The sequence below is a fragment of the Squalius cephalus genome, assembly GCF_949319135.1.
Source record: "Squalius cephalus genome assembly, chromosome: 25".
NCBI lineage: Eukaryota > Metazoa > Chordata > Actinopteri > Cypriniformes > Leuciscidae > Squalius > Squalius cephalus.
The window spans coordinates 20,722,561-20,740,440 of NC_137146.1; the positions used below are offsets into that span (position 1 = coordinate 20,722,561).

At 41.3% G+C, this 17,880-nt stretch overlaps 1 protein-coding gene across 1 annotated transcript in view; it reads left to right on the top strand.

The window, feature by feature from the left end:
• Window positions 1-17,880, top strand: part of elovl2 (ELOVL fatty acid elongase 2) — a 199,312-nt gene that overhangs the window by 180,880 nt on the left and 552 nt on the right. The window contains exons 5-7 of the mRNA XM_079863706.1: window positions 4,633-4,804; window positions 8,752-8,876; window positions 10,351-10,485. Of these exons, the coding sequence (XP_079719832.1) occupies window positions 4,633-4,804; window positions 8,752-8,876; window positions 10,351-10,485 (432 nt within the window). The remainder of the gene's footprint in view (window positions 1-4,632; window positions 4,805-8,751; window positions 8,877-10,350; window positions 10,486-17,880) is intronic.

Genomic DNA, 17,880 nt, shown 5'->3' on the forward strand with positions numbered 1-17,880 from the left:
TAGCGATCTCGGGACCAGACCTGCGCAGTAGCGAGCAGGAAGTAAGGCCGCGAAATCAGCGCTCCGCCCTCACTCTCGCAGAATGCACTCATGGAGAGTGGATTCTGCACACTTTTTTAAAAATTAATTGCAGTACGACAAGAGGCTTGTTAAAATAAAGTAAATACAATCTCCTCAGTACTCCGAAGATCCCGAAAAAAATGTCCGTTGGTGCTTCAGTGACTACTTTGCTCAGAGAACCTGTCAATCACAGCTGTCAATCATGACGTTACACCACCGCATCACGTAACTAACTAAAAAACAACTTATTTTTGAAACAGACACTTGAACTTACATCAGCGTGATAAAAACGACAGCAAATGAAAGAAACCGCATTTGGAAAAAAGATATTTGAAGTGTAATTTAATTGTTTAGTTGGTCTCACGTCCCGTTGAATAACACGGGGAGGCGGGACTTATGACCTATACTAGGACCAGTCACTGGGGGGCGATCGAGACGTTTTGGCTTCACTTTTCAGGGCTTGTGCGGCACGCTTGGTGCCAGACGGGCCGGTCTGAGTATTTCACAATCTGCTCAGTTACTGGGATTTTCATGCACAACCATTTCTAGGGTTTACAAAGAATGGTGTGAAAAGGGAAAAACATCCAGTATGCGGCAGTCCTGTGGGCGAAAATGCCTTGTTGATGCTAGAGTTCAGAGGACAATGGGCCGACTGATTCAAGCTGATAGAAGAGCAACTTTGACTGAAATAAACACTCGTTACAACCGAGGTATGCAGCAAAGCATTTGTGAAGCCACAACACGCACAACCTTGAGGCGGATGGGCTACAACAGCAGAAGACCCCACCAGATACCACTCATCTCCACTACAAATAGGAAAAAGAGGCTACAATTTGCACGAGCTCACCAAAATTGGACAGTTGAAGACTGGAAAAATGTTGCCTGGTCTGATGAGTCTCAATTTCTGTTGAGACATTCAGATGGTAGAGTCAGAATTTGGCGTAAACAGAATGAGAACATGGATCCATCATGCCTTGTTACCACTGTGCAGGCTGGTGGTGGTGGTGGTGTAATGGTGTGGGGGATGTTTTCTTGGCACACTTTAGGCCCCTTAGTGCCAATTGGGCATCGTTTAAATGCCACGGCCTACCTGAGCATTGTTTCTGACCATGTCCATCCCTTTATGACCACCATGTACCCATCCTCTGATGGCTACTTCCAGCAGGATAATGCACCATGTCACAAAGCTCGAATCATTTCAAATTGGTTTCTTGAACATGACAATGAGTTCACTGTACTAAAATGGCCCCCACAGTCGCCAGATCTCAACCCAATAGAGCATCTTTGGGATGTGGTGGAACGGGAGCTTCGTGCCCTGGATGTGCATCCCACAAATCTCCATCAACTGCAAGATGCTATCCTATCAATATGGGCCAACATTTCTAAAGAATGCTTTCAGCACCTTGTTGAATCAATGCCTTGTAGAATTAAGGCAGTTCTGAAGGCGAAAGGGGGTCAAACACAGTATTAGTATGGTGTTCCTAATAATCCTTTAGGTGTGTGTATATATTATATATACACTGCTCAAAAAAATTAAAGGAACACTTTGAAAACACATCAGATCTCAATGGGGAAAAATATCATGCTGGATATTTATACTAATATGGACTGGGTAATGTGTTATGAACGAAAGGATGCCACATGGTTTGATGGAAATGAAAATGATCAACCTACAGAGGATTGAATTCAAAGACACCCCGGAAATCTAAGTGAAAAAATGATGCAGCAGGCTTGTCAATTTTGCTGAAATTTCATTGCAGCAACTCAGAATGGTACTCAGTAGTTTGTATGGCCCCCACGTGCTTGTATGCATGCCTGACAACGTCGGGGCATGCTCCTAATGAGACGACGGATGGTGTTCTGGGGTATTTCCTCCCAGATCTGGACCAGCGCATCACTGAGCTCCTGGACAGTCTGAGGTGCAACCAGGTGATGTCAGATGGACCGAAACACAATGTCCCAGAGGTGTTCTATTGGATGTAGGTCAGGTGAGCGTGGTGGCCCTTCAATGGTATCATTCCTTCATCCTCCAGGAACTGCCTGCATGCTCTCGCCACATGAGGCCGGGCATTGTTGTGCACCAGGAGGAACCCAGGACCCACTGCACCAGCATAGGGTCTGACAATGGATCCAAGGATTTCATCCCGATACCTAATGGCAGTCAGGGTGCCATTGTCTAGCCTGCAGAGGTCTGTGCATCCCTCCATGGATATGCCTCCCCAGACCATCACTGACCCACCACCAAACCAGTCATGCTGAACGATGTTACAGGCAGCATAACATTCTCCACGGCTTCTCCAGACCCTTTCCTGTCTGTCACGTGCTCAGGGTGAACCTGCTCTCATTTGTGAAAACCACAGGGCACCAGTGGCGGACCTGCCAATTCGGGTGTTCAATGGGAAATGCCAATCGAGCTCCCTGGTGCTGGGCAGTGAGCACAGGGCCCACTAGAGGACGTCGGGCCCTCAGGCCACCCTCATGAAGTCTGTTTCTGATTGTTTGGTCAGAGACATTCACACCAGTGGCCTGCTGGAGGTCATTTTGTAGGGCTCTGGCAGTGTTCATCATGTTCCTCCTCGCACAAAGGAGCAGATACCGGTCCTGCTGATGGGTTAAGGACCTTCTACGGCCCTGTCCAGCTCTCCTAGAGTAGCTGTCTGTCTTCCTGGAATCTCCTCAATGCTCTTGAGACTGTGCTGGGAGACACAGCAAACCTTCTGGCAATGGCACGTATTGATGAGCCATCCTGAAGGAGCTGGACTGCCTGCGCAACCTCTGTAGGGTCCAGGTATCGCCTCATGCTACCAGTAGTGACACTGACCCTAGCCAAATGCAAAACTGGTGAAAAACAGTCCGAAAAGATGAGTAGGGAAAAAATGTCAGTGGCCTCCACCTGTAAAACCATTCCTGTTTTGGGGGTTGTCTTGCTGTTGCCCATCTAGTGCACCTGCTATTAATTTCATTAACACTAAAGCAGCTGAAACTGATTACCAACCCCCTCTGTTACTTAACTGACCAGATCAATATCCCAGGAGTTTAACTGACTTGATGCTATTCTCTGATTAAAAATTGTTCCCTTTATTTTTTTGAGCAGTGTATATATATATATATATATATATATATATATATATATATATATATATATATATATATATACAGTGCTATGCATAAGTTTAGACACCCATACTAAAGTTGACTAAAAAGAGGAATAAAAAATCATCTTTTGGAAATTTAACTTAATGCCTTAATTTAAAAAATTAGGAAAAATCCAACCTTTAAGGACACCAATTTTCTTTGTGAATGAATAATGTATCGTAAATAAATAAATGTTCTTCCTTAAAATACAGGGTGCATAAGTTTGGACACCCCTATGTTAAATTCCCATGGAGGCAGGCAGGTTTTTATTTTTAAGTATTTTTAAAAAAAAATTTTTTTAGGATACTATGCATCCTGATAAAGTTCCCTTGGCCTTTGGAATTAAAATAGCCCCACATCATCACATAGCCTTCACCATACCTAGAGATTGGCATGGTTTTATTTCAGTTAGCCTAATAGCTAGTTTGATTTGCATTGAGAGATGATCTTATGGAAAGTACCCCATGCCAATCTCTAGGTATGGTGAAGGCTATGTGATGATGTGGGGCTATTTTAATACGTGTCTAAACTTATGCATAGCACTGTATATATATATATATATATATATTTTTTTTTTTTTTTTTTTTTTTTTAAATCAACACTCAAATAACAAATTGTATGCAAACATGTAAACTGCACATAAGGCAGTTTCTGCATTAACTTCTAAATTGAATTATATGTTTTTTATTCCAATTCGTTATTTAAATAATCGTTACACACTGGCTGTCATTTGCATATGACAGATATTTTAAACATACATTAAATAATAAAGAAATCACTAACATGTTAAGTAAAATATAATGAATATGCTGATATTGTGCATATTTAGCCAAATAGTTAATTTCTCTAGCTGACTAACAAGCTCTGGACACTAAATGACTTACGTAATGTTATGTGACATGTTTATAAGCTGTTTTACTGATGTCTTTCCGCCATTGAAACACAGATTGAGCTATTACACAACATATAATATGTTTCAGTAAGTTGTAGGCTACTGTATCTTTCAACATACCTTCAGATGTTCATTAATGTTTATTAGGAAGAGATGATCACATTCACTCGCGTTCCGCGCATGCTGCTGCTTAAACTGTTTAGTTAATGATCTGTCAGGCCACATTAAAGAGCGCCAAAACGGCATTTATTGTTTGAATTTTCGTGATAAAATTTGGCGGAATTGTTTTCTAAACCTGCAAAATACATTTGCGCCGGAACCGCCCCCAGGAGCGCAGATGCATTTGCTAGTTTACCGACGTGCGTCTGTGGAGGGAAAAGTCTGCTGTGCGCGGGTGCAAAATAGGAATGATACATGCATCGGTGTACAAAGTCAATTGCGATGGGTGCAAGATAGGGCCCTATATCTCAATATTTATGCACATCATATGACATCTTATAAACATTTAACTTGCCCCAAAATTTGTACCTGTTTTATATCGATAGGTAGCAAAAGTACTGTGGTGGTACTATTTCTCCAAGCTGATTGAGTTCCTGGACACCATCTTCATTGTGCTAAGGAAGAAAAACAACCAGATCAGTTTCCTGCATGTGTATCATCATGCTTCTATGTTTAACATCTGGTGGTGTGTCCTCAACTGGATACCCTGTGGACAGAGTAAGTAAGCCTAAAGGACAAAGTTGCATCAAAGAAAGGTCACAGGTTTAAGAGACCGTACTGGTGTGAGGAAATGTGTCAAGGTTTTATTATTGTTTTAAGATGATGTTTCTAAAAAAATTATCTTAGGCTTAGCTTTATGTTTTAACAATAGCCAGTGTATAATAATGTAGATTTTATTATTAGTGTAGATTTAGAATACTACATGCTATACAGTATACACACACTGCTGGTCAAAAGTGTGAAACACTTTTTGAATGTAGTCTCTTAAATCTCACCAAGGCATTTTTTTTTTTAAATAAAAAAAATACAGTAAAAGCAGTAATACTGTGAAATATTATTAGAATGTACAATTATTACAATGTAAATGGTAAACTGGTTTCTGTTGTATATTTTAAAACGTAATTTATTCCTGTGATGGTAAAGCTGAATTTTCAGCAGTCATAATTACAGTCTTCAGTGTCACATGATCTTTCAGAAATCATTCTAATATGCTGATTTGGTGCTAAAGAACATTTCTTCTTATTGTTAATGTTAAACATAGTTGTGCTGCTTAATATTTATTCTGGAAACTGTTTTGAGGTTTGCGCAGAGAAACCTTTTTTTCCAAAAATTTTCAAGGCTTGCACCTTGGACTCTATTTCAGGGTTTGCGTTCTCAAGCCACCAGGCACTGTTTTGTGCGAATGAGCGGGCCAGAGCGCGTTGAGTGTTTTCTGTTAGAACAGTGTCGTATTAGCGGCCCCTAAGTTAATAACTAATGATCTTTGCAACGAAAGTGAATCAATCAATCAAAACTAACTTTAGCTGGACACTAACTTTATTCTAGAGCCGCTGTGTCACGTTATAACTAAAGAAAACTAAGTGAGGACTCAAATGCAAAAGAACAATAATTTATTTAATAAAAGAAAAGTAAAACAAAAACCCACAAGGGGGAAAAACATAATATAAAACAAAACAACAACTTCAAAAACAAACATACCAAAGGGTCACAGGAAAACAGGAGACGTATACAAGACAACGATCCGACACAGACTGCAAACACCAAGGAACTTATAAAGGGACAAATAAGGCAGGTAGTTAGGGAACAACAGGTGGGGCAAATTAAACCAATAATGAGATAACAAGGAGGGTGGGATCGAGACAGAGACAGGAACACAAACACCACATGTGCTACACGAGACAGGACAGGCATGTGACATTACCCCCTCCTTAAGGAGCGGCTACCAGACACTCCACTAGGGACAGTAAGGACAGACCAGAGAGGAACAGACCAGGGAGGGACGGGAGGAACAGACCAGGGAGGGACGGGAGGAACAGACCCGGAAAGGACGGGAGGGACGGGAGGGACAGACCAGGGAAGGACGGAAAGGACGGGAGGGACAGACCAGGGAAGGACGGGAGGTACAGACCAGGGAAGGACGGGAGGTACAGACCAGGGAAGGACGGGAGGTACGAGAGAGACCGACCCGGACAGGACGGGAGGGACAGACCAGGGTGGAACAGGAGGAACCAACCAGGGCGGGACAGGAAGGACAGACCAGGGCGGGACAGACCAGGGCGGGACAGACCAGGGCGGGACAGGGGAAACAAAACGTTTAGGACGCCAGAGCGGCCCACAGGGTTCGGGAGGCCAGGGCGGACCATAGAGTTCGGGAGCCCAGGGCGGAGCAGGCTGTGCAGACGGCCAGGGCAGAAATGTCAGTCCATCTGGCGGCCAGGGCGGAGATTTTCCCTCGGGCGGCCAGGGCGGAGACGACCCTTCAGGCACATGGCACAGAAACAGGCTCAGGTGGCCATGGCTCAGGAACAGGCTCAGGTGGCCATGGCTCAGGAACGGGAACAGACACCGGCTCAGGAACAGACACCGGCTCAAGAACAGACACCGGCTCAGGAACAGACACCGGCTCAAGAACAGACACCGGCTCAGGAACAGACACCGGCTCAGGAACAGACACCGGCTCGGCGGCGGCCATCTTGTCCGGAGATACAGGCTCGGCGGCAGCCATCTTGTCCGGAGACACAGGCTCGGTGGCGACCATCTTGTCCGGAGACACAGGCTCGGCGGCGGCCATCTTGTCTGGAGACACTGGATCGACAGACGTGACGTGAACAGTCTCTGGATCGGCAGACGTGACGTGAACAGTCTCTGGATCGGCAGACGTGACGTGAACAGTCTCTGGATCGGCAGACGTGACGTGAACAGTCTCTGGATCGGCAGACGTGACGTGAACAGTCTCTGGATCGGCAGACGTGACGTGAACAGTGGCGCCGGCAGGGCGAGCAGCTCGAGCGGGGCCGGCATGGCGAGCAGCTCGGACGAGGCCGGCAGGGCAAGCAGGTCGGACGAGGCCGGCAGAGCAGGGCGCCTGGGCGGCACGGGCAGAGCAGGACGCCTGAGCGGCGCGTCAGGGATGGCAGTCCCCTCCGGGATGGTCTCTGGGTTAGGAGCCACCGGACAAGTCGTTGAGGAGGCCTTTCTTTTCCTCCTCCGCCTCCGGACTACCCGCCTCGAGACCTCCGGACTCGGGACCATCGGCACTGGAACCACTGAACTCGGGACCACCGGAACTGGGATCACCGGAGCTGGGACCACCGGAACAAGGTCCACCGGGACAGTCACCGAAGGAGTCTTCCTTCTCCTCCTCCTTTTCGAGACCACCGGAACAGGGACCACCGGACTCGGGACCACCGGACTTGGGACCATCTTCCTGGCCTCTCGCTCCTGCAAATGAGCAAGACCCTCCACCATAGCCTCAAAGGTACTTCTATCATACGCCCTCCTGAGAAACCAGTCCATGGGCTCGTCGAGTGCATAAAAAAAAAGGTCCTTAAGAGGCCCTTCATTGAGTCTTAAACCCTTCCTCAGGTCAGCCCCTTGTTGGCAGAGGGAAATTAGCGACTGAAAACGAAGAATACGGTTCGTAGTGGTGGCACGAGACAGGGGGGGCTGGTGGGTGACGTGAATTCCTTCGCTGAGTCCTCGACATGGTCGGATCGTTATGTCACGTTATAACTAAAGAAAACTAAGTGAAGACTCAAATGCAAAAGAATAATGATTTATTTAATAAAAGAAAAAGTAAAACAAAAACCCACAAGGGGGAAAAACATAATATAAAACAAAACAACAACTTCAAAAACAAACATACCAAAGGATCACAGGAAAACAGGAGACGTATACAAGACAACGATCCGACACAGACTGCAAACACCAAGGAACTTATAAAGGGACAAATAAGGCAGGTAATGAGGGAACAACAGGTGGGGCAAATGAAACCAATAATGAGATAACAAGGAGGGTGGGATCGAGACAGAGACAGGAACACAAGCACCACATGTGCTACACGCGACAGAACAGGCATGTGACACGCTGTAAAGCCAAAGCAATCTCTGTTACTGTAATTTCCTATTATCACTGTAAAGCTGCTTTGAAACAATCTGTATTGTTAAAAGCGTTATATAAAATGAAGGTGACTTGACTTGACTGATGAATAGAAAGTAGAACATAATTTTTTATAAATAGAACTTTTTTGTATAATTTATTAATTTCATAAACGTGTGTCTTTTTCTTTCAATCAATAGCCTATAATCTGCCTTTGCTAATTAAAAGTGCTAATTTCTTTTTTCTTTTTTTTTTATCTTACTTAACCTTTTTAAATGGCAGTGTATCATGATTTCCAAAAAAAAAAGAAAAGAAAAGAAGCTAAAACTGTTTTCAACATTGATAATAATAAGAAATTATTTCTGAAAGATCATGTCACAGATTAAAAAAAAAATCCCTTCACTACACAGGGAACATACACAACAGTATTGAATATATATTTGACACACACACACACACACATATATATATTATATATATATAATGTTTATTTGACACATAATCTTGCATGTTACCAATGCCATGATGGTTCAGTTCAACCTGTATAATGTAACATCTTTGTCCAGGTTTCTTTGGACCGATGCTAAACAGTTTCATCCATATCCTCATGTATTCTTACTATGGTTTGTCAACCATTCCATCCATGCACAAATATCTGTGGTGGAAACGCTACCTCACCCAGGGTCAGCTGGTCAGTGTGCAAACTCAATATCCAACTACCCTCTGCTCTTACAATCCCATATCCCTTCACATTTTCATGCTTACACCTGTCCTAACTACACGCGACGCCACGACGCGCAATAAAAGGTATCTTTTACATGTTAATTGTTCAGAATTTTTGTCCTAACCAGCCGTGACGGCGACACGCGAAGATTCTATTTTAGAAACGGTTTCTATTTTTCTGCAACGTCGCGGCTGGAACAACAAACACAAACTGTGGCAATGATAATCTCAGGTACTGTTTATGTGCTTTATTTAATGTTAAAAGCATGCAATGTGACTTTGAATATCATTTAGTGCTCCCAGATTTGTAGCTGTAAAAGCAACAATGCATAATTCACCTCAGATCTTGAAATTAAACAAATGGAAAGAAGACTGTTCAAACTATGAACAAACAAGTGTATTGTTTGACAAAGATTGTTTTATTACCGGTAACTCAGTAGCCTATGTCTTTTTAATAATGTTTAAATGGTGTAATATTTGTGAATTTGATTATGTAGCCTTATCCATTTTCTTGCGATTGCCGCCAAGATTACTCTCTGGTGCTGTGCACACGCTGTTCTGATTGGCTGTTGGTGATTGATTTCGACACATCTTGCAGTCGCTTCGCGTCTATTGTGGACAGACAAATTATTTGTCGCTGGAATCGCATCGCGTCTGGTAAGGACACGGTGAGACCTTCCCTCTGCCATCACAGAATAAATGAAATGCTTATACATTAAACTGATGTCGTTGCTAATACTGCTCTTCTTCTACTTCACTTTCCTCGCTTTTTAAGCTATTGCCACCTAGTATTAAGGCATAGCCTACTGACCGTATTACATAGATCATCAGACGACGTAAGTCACCCTGTTTGATTTCCTCAGTTTTTTAATTATAAAACTCTACAGTTAATTTTAATTTAATGGAAGGGTTAGTTTTAGAGTAAGGTTTAGGGTTTGGGGGTAGGTTATCATCTATAATTACCATGAGTCTGTTTTAATTTGATTGTATATTTTTGTTATGTTCTAATAGCTGTTATTTCATACTTCATAAGATTCAAAAGAAATACAAGTTATAGACTTACAAACCTTTCATACATAAAACGAAATAATTTACTTCAAATGATTGTGTTTGTCAATGAAGCTTGTTTCTTCACAGGAGGCGTAATGTGTAGTAATAGGAGTAACTTGCAGGGCCATGGTTTGTAGTACTGCAGGACGCAGACGCAAGCCAAGTATTCTTGGAGTACTTAATTATACTTTTAAGTACATAAAAAGTAGACTGAAAGTATACTTTCTTATCTTTAGTTTAAAACGGCACAGACTAATTAGTTTAAAAATTTGTTTAGTAGTATACTAGCACACTTGAATAAACTTTTTTTTCTGCTCTGCTCTTTTGTACTTGTTGTATTTCATGTGTTAGAAGATGATTGTCTCTTTGTAATGTTCTATTCTTTGTCTCAGGTTCAGTTTGTATTGACTATAACACACACAGTAAGCGCATGGGTCGTTCCTTGTGGCTACCCTCTGGGCTGTCTGAAATTTCAGACCTTCTACATGTGCACACTTGTCGTCCTGTTTGTCAACTTCTACATGCAGGTGAGAACTTCTACAAATTTAGTCAACTCTTCAAAATTGGGTCAGATGATCTTTACCCCTTACTAAATAATAATAATAAAAGAATAAATACCAGATGGATTTTTATTTTTTGACCTCTTCTTCAGGAAATATAAACTTGAGGACAATGCCACCAAATAGAAAACCAGTGGGTGACTCTGAAGGATATTGGACCTGTGACCCTTGTGTCAGAGTTCCAAGTCTAATTCAGCACACCTTAAAAATCTAACCAAATTCTTCGCAATTACTTGAAAGTTACAGACAGGTGTGTTTGAATAGGGCTAGAGCTAGTCCAAAATTGTCATGCCCTTCACTTGCTAACTTCCCTCCGTCTCGTTCAGTCGGATGTACGTCATTGCTTACATTGCACAAGTGCCCACTACTGGCAGAAACTGCAATGGACTGAATTGGAACGTCCTAAGCCCTTGATCACTTGGAATCAGCTATGGAGTTGATGTATTATTTAATTTAATTTTTATTTTTTTTCACTTTAAGAATTTGTTTAATGCAGCATCCAAATGTATATAGGTGTGTTTGGGTTGTTTAAAAAAAAAAAAAATTGTAATTATTAATTCATATATTTCATAATTCATATATAGTTGTTTGTTGTGGTGGTGATTAGACGAGATCTGTTGTGACGTCACAATCGTACTGCATTGTGGGACATATAGGTGTCTGAAGTGTACATATGAAGTAATGTACAAAATCGGTCAAAATCGAGGGAGCGAGGGTCTGTCCATATAAACTTCCCTCATCCACTTCACGAACTGGAACGTACTTCAAAATGGCGGCAGGGATTCCCCTGAGGGGAAGTGCTTAGGGAAGTTTGCAAGTGCGTGTAAAATGAACAAATTATACATCTTTTGAAAGTTCTAAGGGTGTAGTGTCAATATACGGTGTCTGTTTTATGATATAGTTGCTCCAGCAGCAGTAATATTGTAATTTGTGTCGGGAGTACAAATGACAACATGCAAAATTAAAACAGGTTTTCATACATTTGTTATGAAATAGCGATCGTGAGATGAATCCAAACCGTTGTACTTGCGTAAAATGTCCATGACAAGCATCTATTGAAAAACATCCAACAGCACTTTTTGTCCACAAAAGCGTTACATCTGTGAAATATTGATATATTGACAATTGTTTACGTCAGATTTTGCCTGAACGATCTGCTCTCCATCATCGTTCTTCAAGAAATTATGCAATCTATGCACTGTTTATGTTGTAAAACTGTATATGATCGAATACATAACTTTGGAGACCGGCTCCAAAGTTTATTTTACTAAACAGGGTGGTAGCTAGCTTTACTTATATCTAAGCAGTGCCATCGGATTTTGTGACGTCTTGAGAGGCATTACTTCACGAGGACGTGGTAGAGAAGAAGCGAGGAGAATAGTGACTCGGAGAGTGAAGTCAGCGGCAGAATCATATCGATGATCATTCTGAATGGGCGGACGCCATTAGCTGTGTCTATGTTTATGTAAGTAGTGAGACAATTGAATGTTTTTGGAGAATAAATCACATCTTTTGCCTGAATTATTGGCCATCGTTGCGATAATAGTTTATGTTCACCCTCCAAACTATTTCTTTTGGAGTCTGATTGCTGTCTGAATTGACCATTAATCTAGCGATTGTTTATGTATAGCCTAGCGATGTTGTTTATATGTATGGACATGACTGATTGTTCGGTCCCACTTTATATTAAAGGGATAGTTCGGCCAAAAATGATATTTAACCCATGATTTACTCACCCTCAAGCCGTTCGAGATGCATATGTCAATCATTTTTCAGACGAACACATTTTCAGTTATTTTAGAAAATGTCTTAGATCTTTCAGTGGTTTTAATGTGAAGCTATGGGGTCCACCTCCTTCAAGTCCAAAAATGTGCATGCATCCTTCACAAAAGTAATCCATCCCGCTCCAGGGGGATAAACGAAGGCCTTTTGAGGGTAATCTGTGCGGTTTTGTCGTAAAAATATACATATTTAAAACTTTATAAATGAAAATATCTTGCTTCCGGCAACAGTCGATGCGCGTTCACGGGAGATGGATGCCGGTGTATGACGTAGGATGTATGCCGTATGGTATGGTATGGTGTATGCCGACTGTTTCCAACAACTTTCAAACCAGGAGAAATTTGTAATTTAATTCGAAAACACGTCCCGTTCTTTATTTCCGTTTTGTCGCCGTCAATGGCGTCATATCCGCGTTGTCCCTGGTTTCCGCTCGTACTGCCATAGCAACCAGAGCTATGAACCAGAGCCCTCTGATAGTAACCAAAGCGACAGACGCAGACAACTGTGCAGTTCGCAATGTCTATTTGCACGCTGTTGTTGTTTCGTTCAAACATTATGGACCATGGCAAGCAGACTTTGGATAAAAAATGAGAACTAAAACGAGAATCAATATCAGCGCGGTGTTTTCGAGATGCCTAGAGCTCCCATTGACAGTATAAACGAGAGCTTCACGTCCGAGACTTAGACCGCTTCTACATGTACTTTATTAAACAGGTGAGCACATTTACATAAAACTAATCAATGTTATATAGTTCAACAATGATAAAATGTTAGAATATGATCTATGTTATTTTAATGTTGATCTAGCTTACTGCTAGTCTCATACAGACAAACTAACACATCAATTTCAACACATTGAAATGCAGTTTAGTGTGCTAGTGTAATAATAGACCAAGTGAAACCTCACAAGTTTAATTTGTCTAATAAACTGACCTGTGAGTTGTAATTCTGCACTTGCGTGTAGTTCAGTAGAATGAAATGTCCATATTCCTTTTATATCCGCAGGACTCGCGTCGTGTGTGGAGCTGATAACGTTAGCTGTCTCTTAGCAATCCCGAACTGCTTCATATCACAGTCATGATAAAAGCATCATGTATTCACTCATCCATAAACATTATTAGATCGGTCGGCTTGACGTTGACGACAAGATCCATAGTTCTTAGCAAATGTTGCGTCATCAAACTACGCCTTTGTTATTGTAAAGAGGTTAGCGATCCCTAGTGGCTAAAAATTCCATACTGTCCGTTTAAGCACCAACACTTCAAAAGAAGTATATTTAAAACTTGATTTCTTAGTGGTTTTGAAAATATTACTATAAATTACAGCAACACCTCCCCCTTTGCGTTTCAGACGAGGCTCATGTTTATAACCGTAATCTTGCGGGGTGGACTCATTTAAAGTAATGTAATCGTTTGGTTTTAGCCAGGTTTCTGTCAAACACAGCATATCTAGGTTATTATCTGAAATCATATCATTAACAATGAGTGCTTTTGGAGTAAGGGATCGAATATTCAGCAACCCAGGCTTTATCATTTGCTCATCTGTATTATAGCTGTTTTTTATTTGTTGAACAACAATTACATTTTTAACCTTAGATGGGTTTGGACGTTTTTCGGATTTCCAAATTCGGGGAACAGACATAGTCTCTATATGATGATATCTAGGTGAAAGAGGCTCTATGTGGTGGGATTTATCTGACCTTGGTGACGCGAGGCCGCTAGCAGACAGTCGGTTAAGCCAGTCTGTCTGCTTCCTGACCTGAGCCCCAGATTGTCATGTTTGAGCTCTAAGACTATGTGCCATATTACTAGAGAGAAGAGCAGCATCATCCTAGGAGGGATGAATACCATCTCTTTTCAACAGGTCAGGTTTGCCCCAAAAACTTTTCCAATTGTCTATGAATTCTATATTATTAAGCGGACACCACTAAATATCTCATCACTCCTGCGAACAGGAAGGGGGCCAGAGCAAATTATAGTGCCTGACATCGTACTTGCGAGTTCACACACCTCTTTAATATTAATTTTGGTGATCTCCGACTGGCGGAGTCGAACATCATTAGTGCCGACATGAATAATGATCTTAGAGAATTTACGATTAGCATTAGCCAGCACTTTTAAATTTGCTTTGATGTCAGACGCTCTGGCTCCCGGCAAACATGTGACTATGGTGGTTGGTGTCTCTATTTTCACGTTCCGTGTAATAGAATCGCCAATAACTAGGGCACAATCAACAGAATTCTCAGTGGGTGTTTCACTGAGCAGGGCAAATCGATTTGTTATGGTAATCGGAACGGAAGAGTGGCTTTTTGATCCGCGACTAGAGCGATCCCTCACTGTCACCCATTTGCCCTGCTGCATGGGCTCTACTTCAGCCAGAACCGAGTCATGTAAAGAGTTCACTATGCTAGGCGCATCCAAAGCAGTATCTAAAACTCAAGCACTCTTACTATCCTGAATTAAAGTTTGGATGCGTGCAGGTGACAATAACAGGACAAGACATTACTCACCGTGTTTGTTGACTGATTCTTACTCACCTGAGCTTTTTATGAACTCAAAGGCGCGAGCGCGCGAGAGAAAAATAAATAAAAAATAGCTGAGCGCATGGGTGGTGCGTTAACAGGCTAGCTAGCGAATTACTAGCGTGTTGTGCTAGTAGTAACGGAAGCTAGCGATGTCAGGTTAATCTGAGATGTTGGGTAAGCTGTTTTTAGTAGTATAAACAACTAGAAATTGTAGTAAATGATGGTTTAAAGCAAAGAAATACGAGGCTAAGACGGAGCTTACAGCACTGAAGCAAACAAACTCACAGCAGGCAGCGAAGCAGACAGGAGCAATCGATCAGGATCAGCAATCGTGTCAAAAACAAAACACAGGGTCAACTGTGTAATTATTTATTATTTATAAATTAATAATAAATTATTTTATTACATAAATTAATTACAGCTGTAATTACATGCAGGTATTTTTAAATTATAAGTACAATGTGAAAACATGTATGTACTCAATAAGTCCAAGTATCAAATGACTAATTTCAATGTTAGTACATAGTTTAAGCCACTTAATATAAAGTGGGACCATTCCCCCCCAACCCCCCGACCAACCCCCCATTATTATTATTAGTGGCAAAGCACCGAAGGTGTGTAGGCATCTATTGTATCCGTTGGTGTTCTTATTATTAGGAGCCAAGGCACCTATTGTATCCGTTGGCGTTCTTATTATTATTCTCCCGTTTCCGTTTCTTCTTCTTCCGCTCTTTTGAGTCTATGGCAGCCATAGTACCCTATGGTAAAATGTTGTGAAATTTGGCACACACAGATAGAGGTCAGTCCAAACATTCACCATAGTCTCTAACTCAATCCCTCTAGCGCCACCACCTGTCCAAAGTTTGACTTATGTTTTGCTAATAACTTTTTAACCATAAGGGAAACAAAAGAAACAAAAAAAGAAACAAAATTCTTTCTTCCTCTGAGGAGACGATTCGATATGTCATGTATGCCCCACTTGCCAAAATGGAGGGGTGTCTGGTTAGGGGTTTAGGTGTTAAAAGGAGTGCATATTAGTACCTCAAAGGTACATATTGGTACCAAAGGTGTACATATTAGAACCTTTTAAAAGGGTACCGGTCCAGTGACAGCTTTTGTACAGTTTTTTTTCTGAGTGCAGTTGGCCACCTCTGCTTTGGCATATAAAAAAAAAAAAAATGGTGTTCATCATTACTGTGGCCTGAGAGTTTGGTGACAGTACCAGTGATGATAATGGCAAAAAAGGTATAAATAAATAAATAAATAAATAAATAAATAAATAAATAATCTTCAGACCAAGCCTGGCAAAATTAATTTTACCCTACCCAGCCTCTGACAAATTTGATGATGAGGGTGACTTGGCAAAACTGTTACACATACTGCTCCTCATTTATGAAATAAACGTACGACAGAAAACTAAATGTATGGCCGTTTCCACGCAAAATATCAAAATGCAGTCAACCAAACATAAAAGTCACACTGCTCAATTGAAATGGTCCGCTGTAAAATCAGCGTGCCCAGCGCCCAACCAAACACATATTTGCGCATGTGAAGGATGCTGTTTTTCATGGATATTGGAACACGAGTGAAATACAAAGCCTTGTTTAAGCTACATAATGAATAATATTTTAGCAACCAAACGTTACGTGGCAAATATGGAAACATATTTTGATTCTTGTCGAATAAGAGAGGTGAGCCCAGTGCCATACAATAAATTCATTTTGGCTTGATGTTTGTATGTTGTTTATAATGAATGCCACTATAGCCTAATTTGTGTTTTATTTTATAGTTTAATATATAATTTATAGCTACTTATTTTTCAATTTTTGTTCTGAAAACCATTAAATTTAAAGGATTTGTTGTGGAGTGAGGGGAAAATAGCCTACGCTAGTGTTTAAAATGTTTGTAAATGTTTTGTTTTATTAATCTGTATTTTATATACATTTAAATTAATGTAATTTTTTACAATTACGAGGTTAACAGGTGTTTTTTTGGAGTAAGATCAATTTCTCTTTCATAAGAGTACTTCCTCTTCTTGGTCGGATTACGTTTCTCATGTCAAATAGGGGCAAGGCTTCTAAACCGTGAATTTTCAGGGGCGTGATATTCAAATGACGATTGTATTCAGCCGCCACATTTATCAACGTACAATCATTTGTACATTGGCAGCATTCGATTGGCAACATACATATGTTTCATAAATCACACGTGAAACCTGTTAGATGATTTCTCACTCATTGTTATACGTTAGATTGATAAATGAGGCCCACTGAATCTAAACGTTGTCTGTCATGGGACCATGGCCCTATAGTGCCTGTGAAGTTTGTGACTATGCCACGTGCTAGTCAAAAGTTGTGAAATTGGTTAGGCCATTCATTTTACAGGGATGTGATTTTTCCGGATTAATCCGGAATTCCGGATTTTCGCAACCTGATTTTCATTCCCGGTCTCACAACCGTCACCATGGTAACCCGGGACGGAGCCACACCAGGCGGCACGTCACCATGGTTACAGATGGTAAAGAGATGCATTTTTCCTTCCTTTCCAAGTTGGGATGCAAACAGCGCGCTTTTCGGCGCCTCATGCTTTTTTCCCGTCAGTTTGGGTGACAAATTCATCTGAAGCCTATTTCATAGCTTAATGTGAGGGACAGAAGTCTATTAACATCATTAAAGTTTACGAAAACTCGTTTTCCCTCCTCTGCGGCTGTCAATCATTCTCCATTCAGTATTCAAACAGTGCGCGCGCCTCGTCCGGTTACAGCAGCATACAAACACGGTAAAACTCTCTCCAATATGATATATTCACATTATAATGCTTGATCTGTAGAGAAAAGGCTGTGGATTTGCATAAAATGACTTTATTTTGTTGGAGTTTGTTGCTGTTTTTAAATGACTCGCTACCGTGTCAGTATATTTTCCTGCTTTTTTGTCCTTAGCCAATCACATGCCTGATTTTAATTCACTCTGCATTAAATGCCTCCATCTTCTAGTGATTTGGGTCATGCTTAGTGGTATGTGTGGTCTCATGCTTCCAGTCTTATCACTTGTTAACCA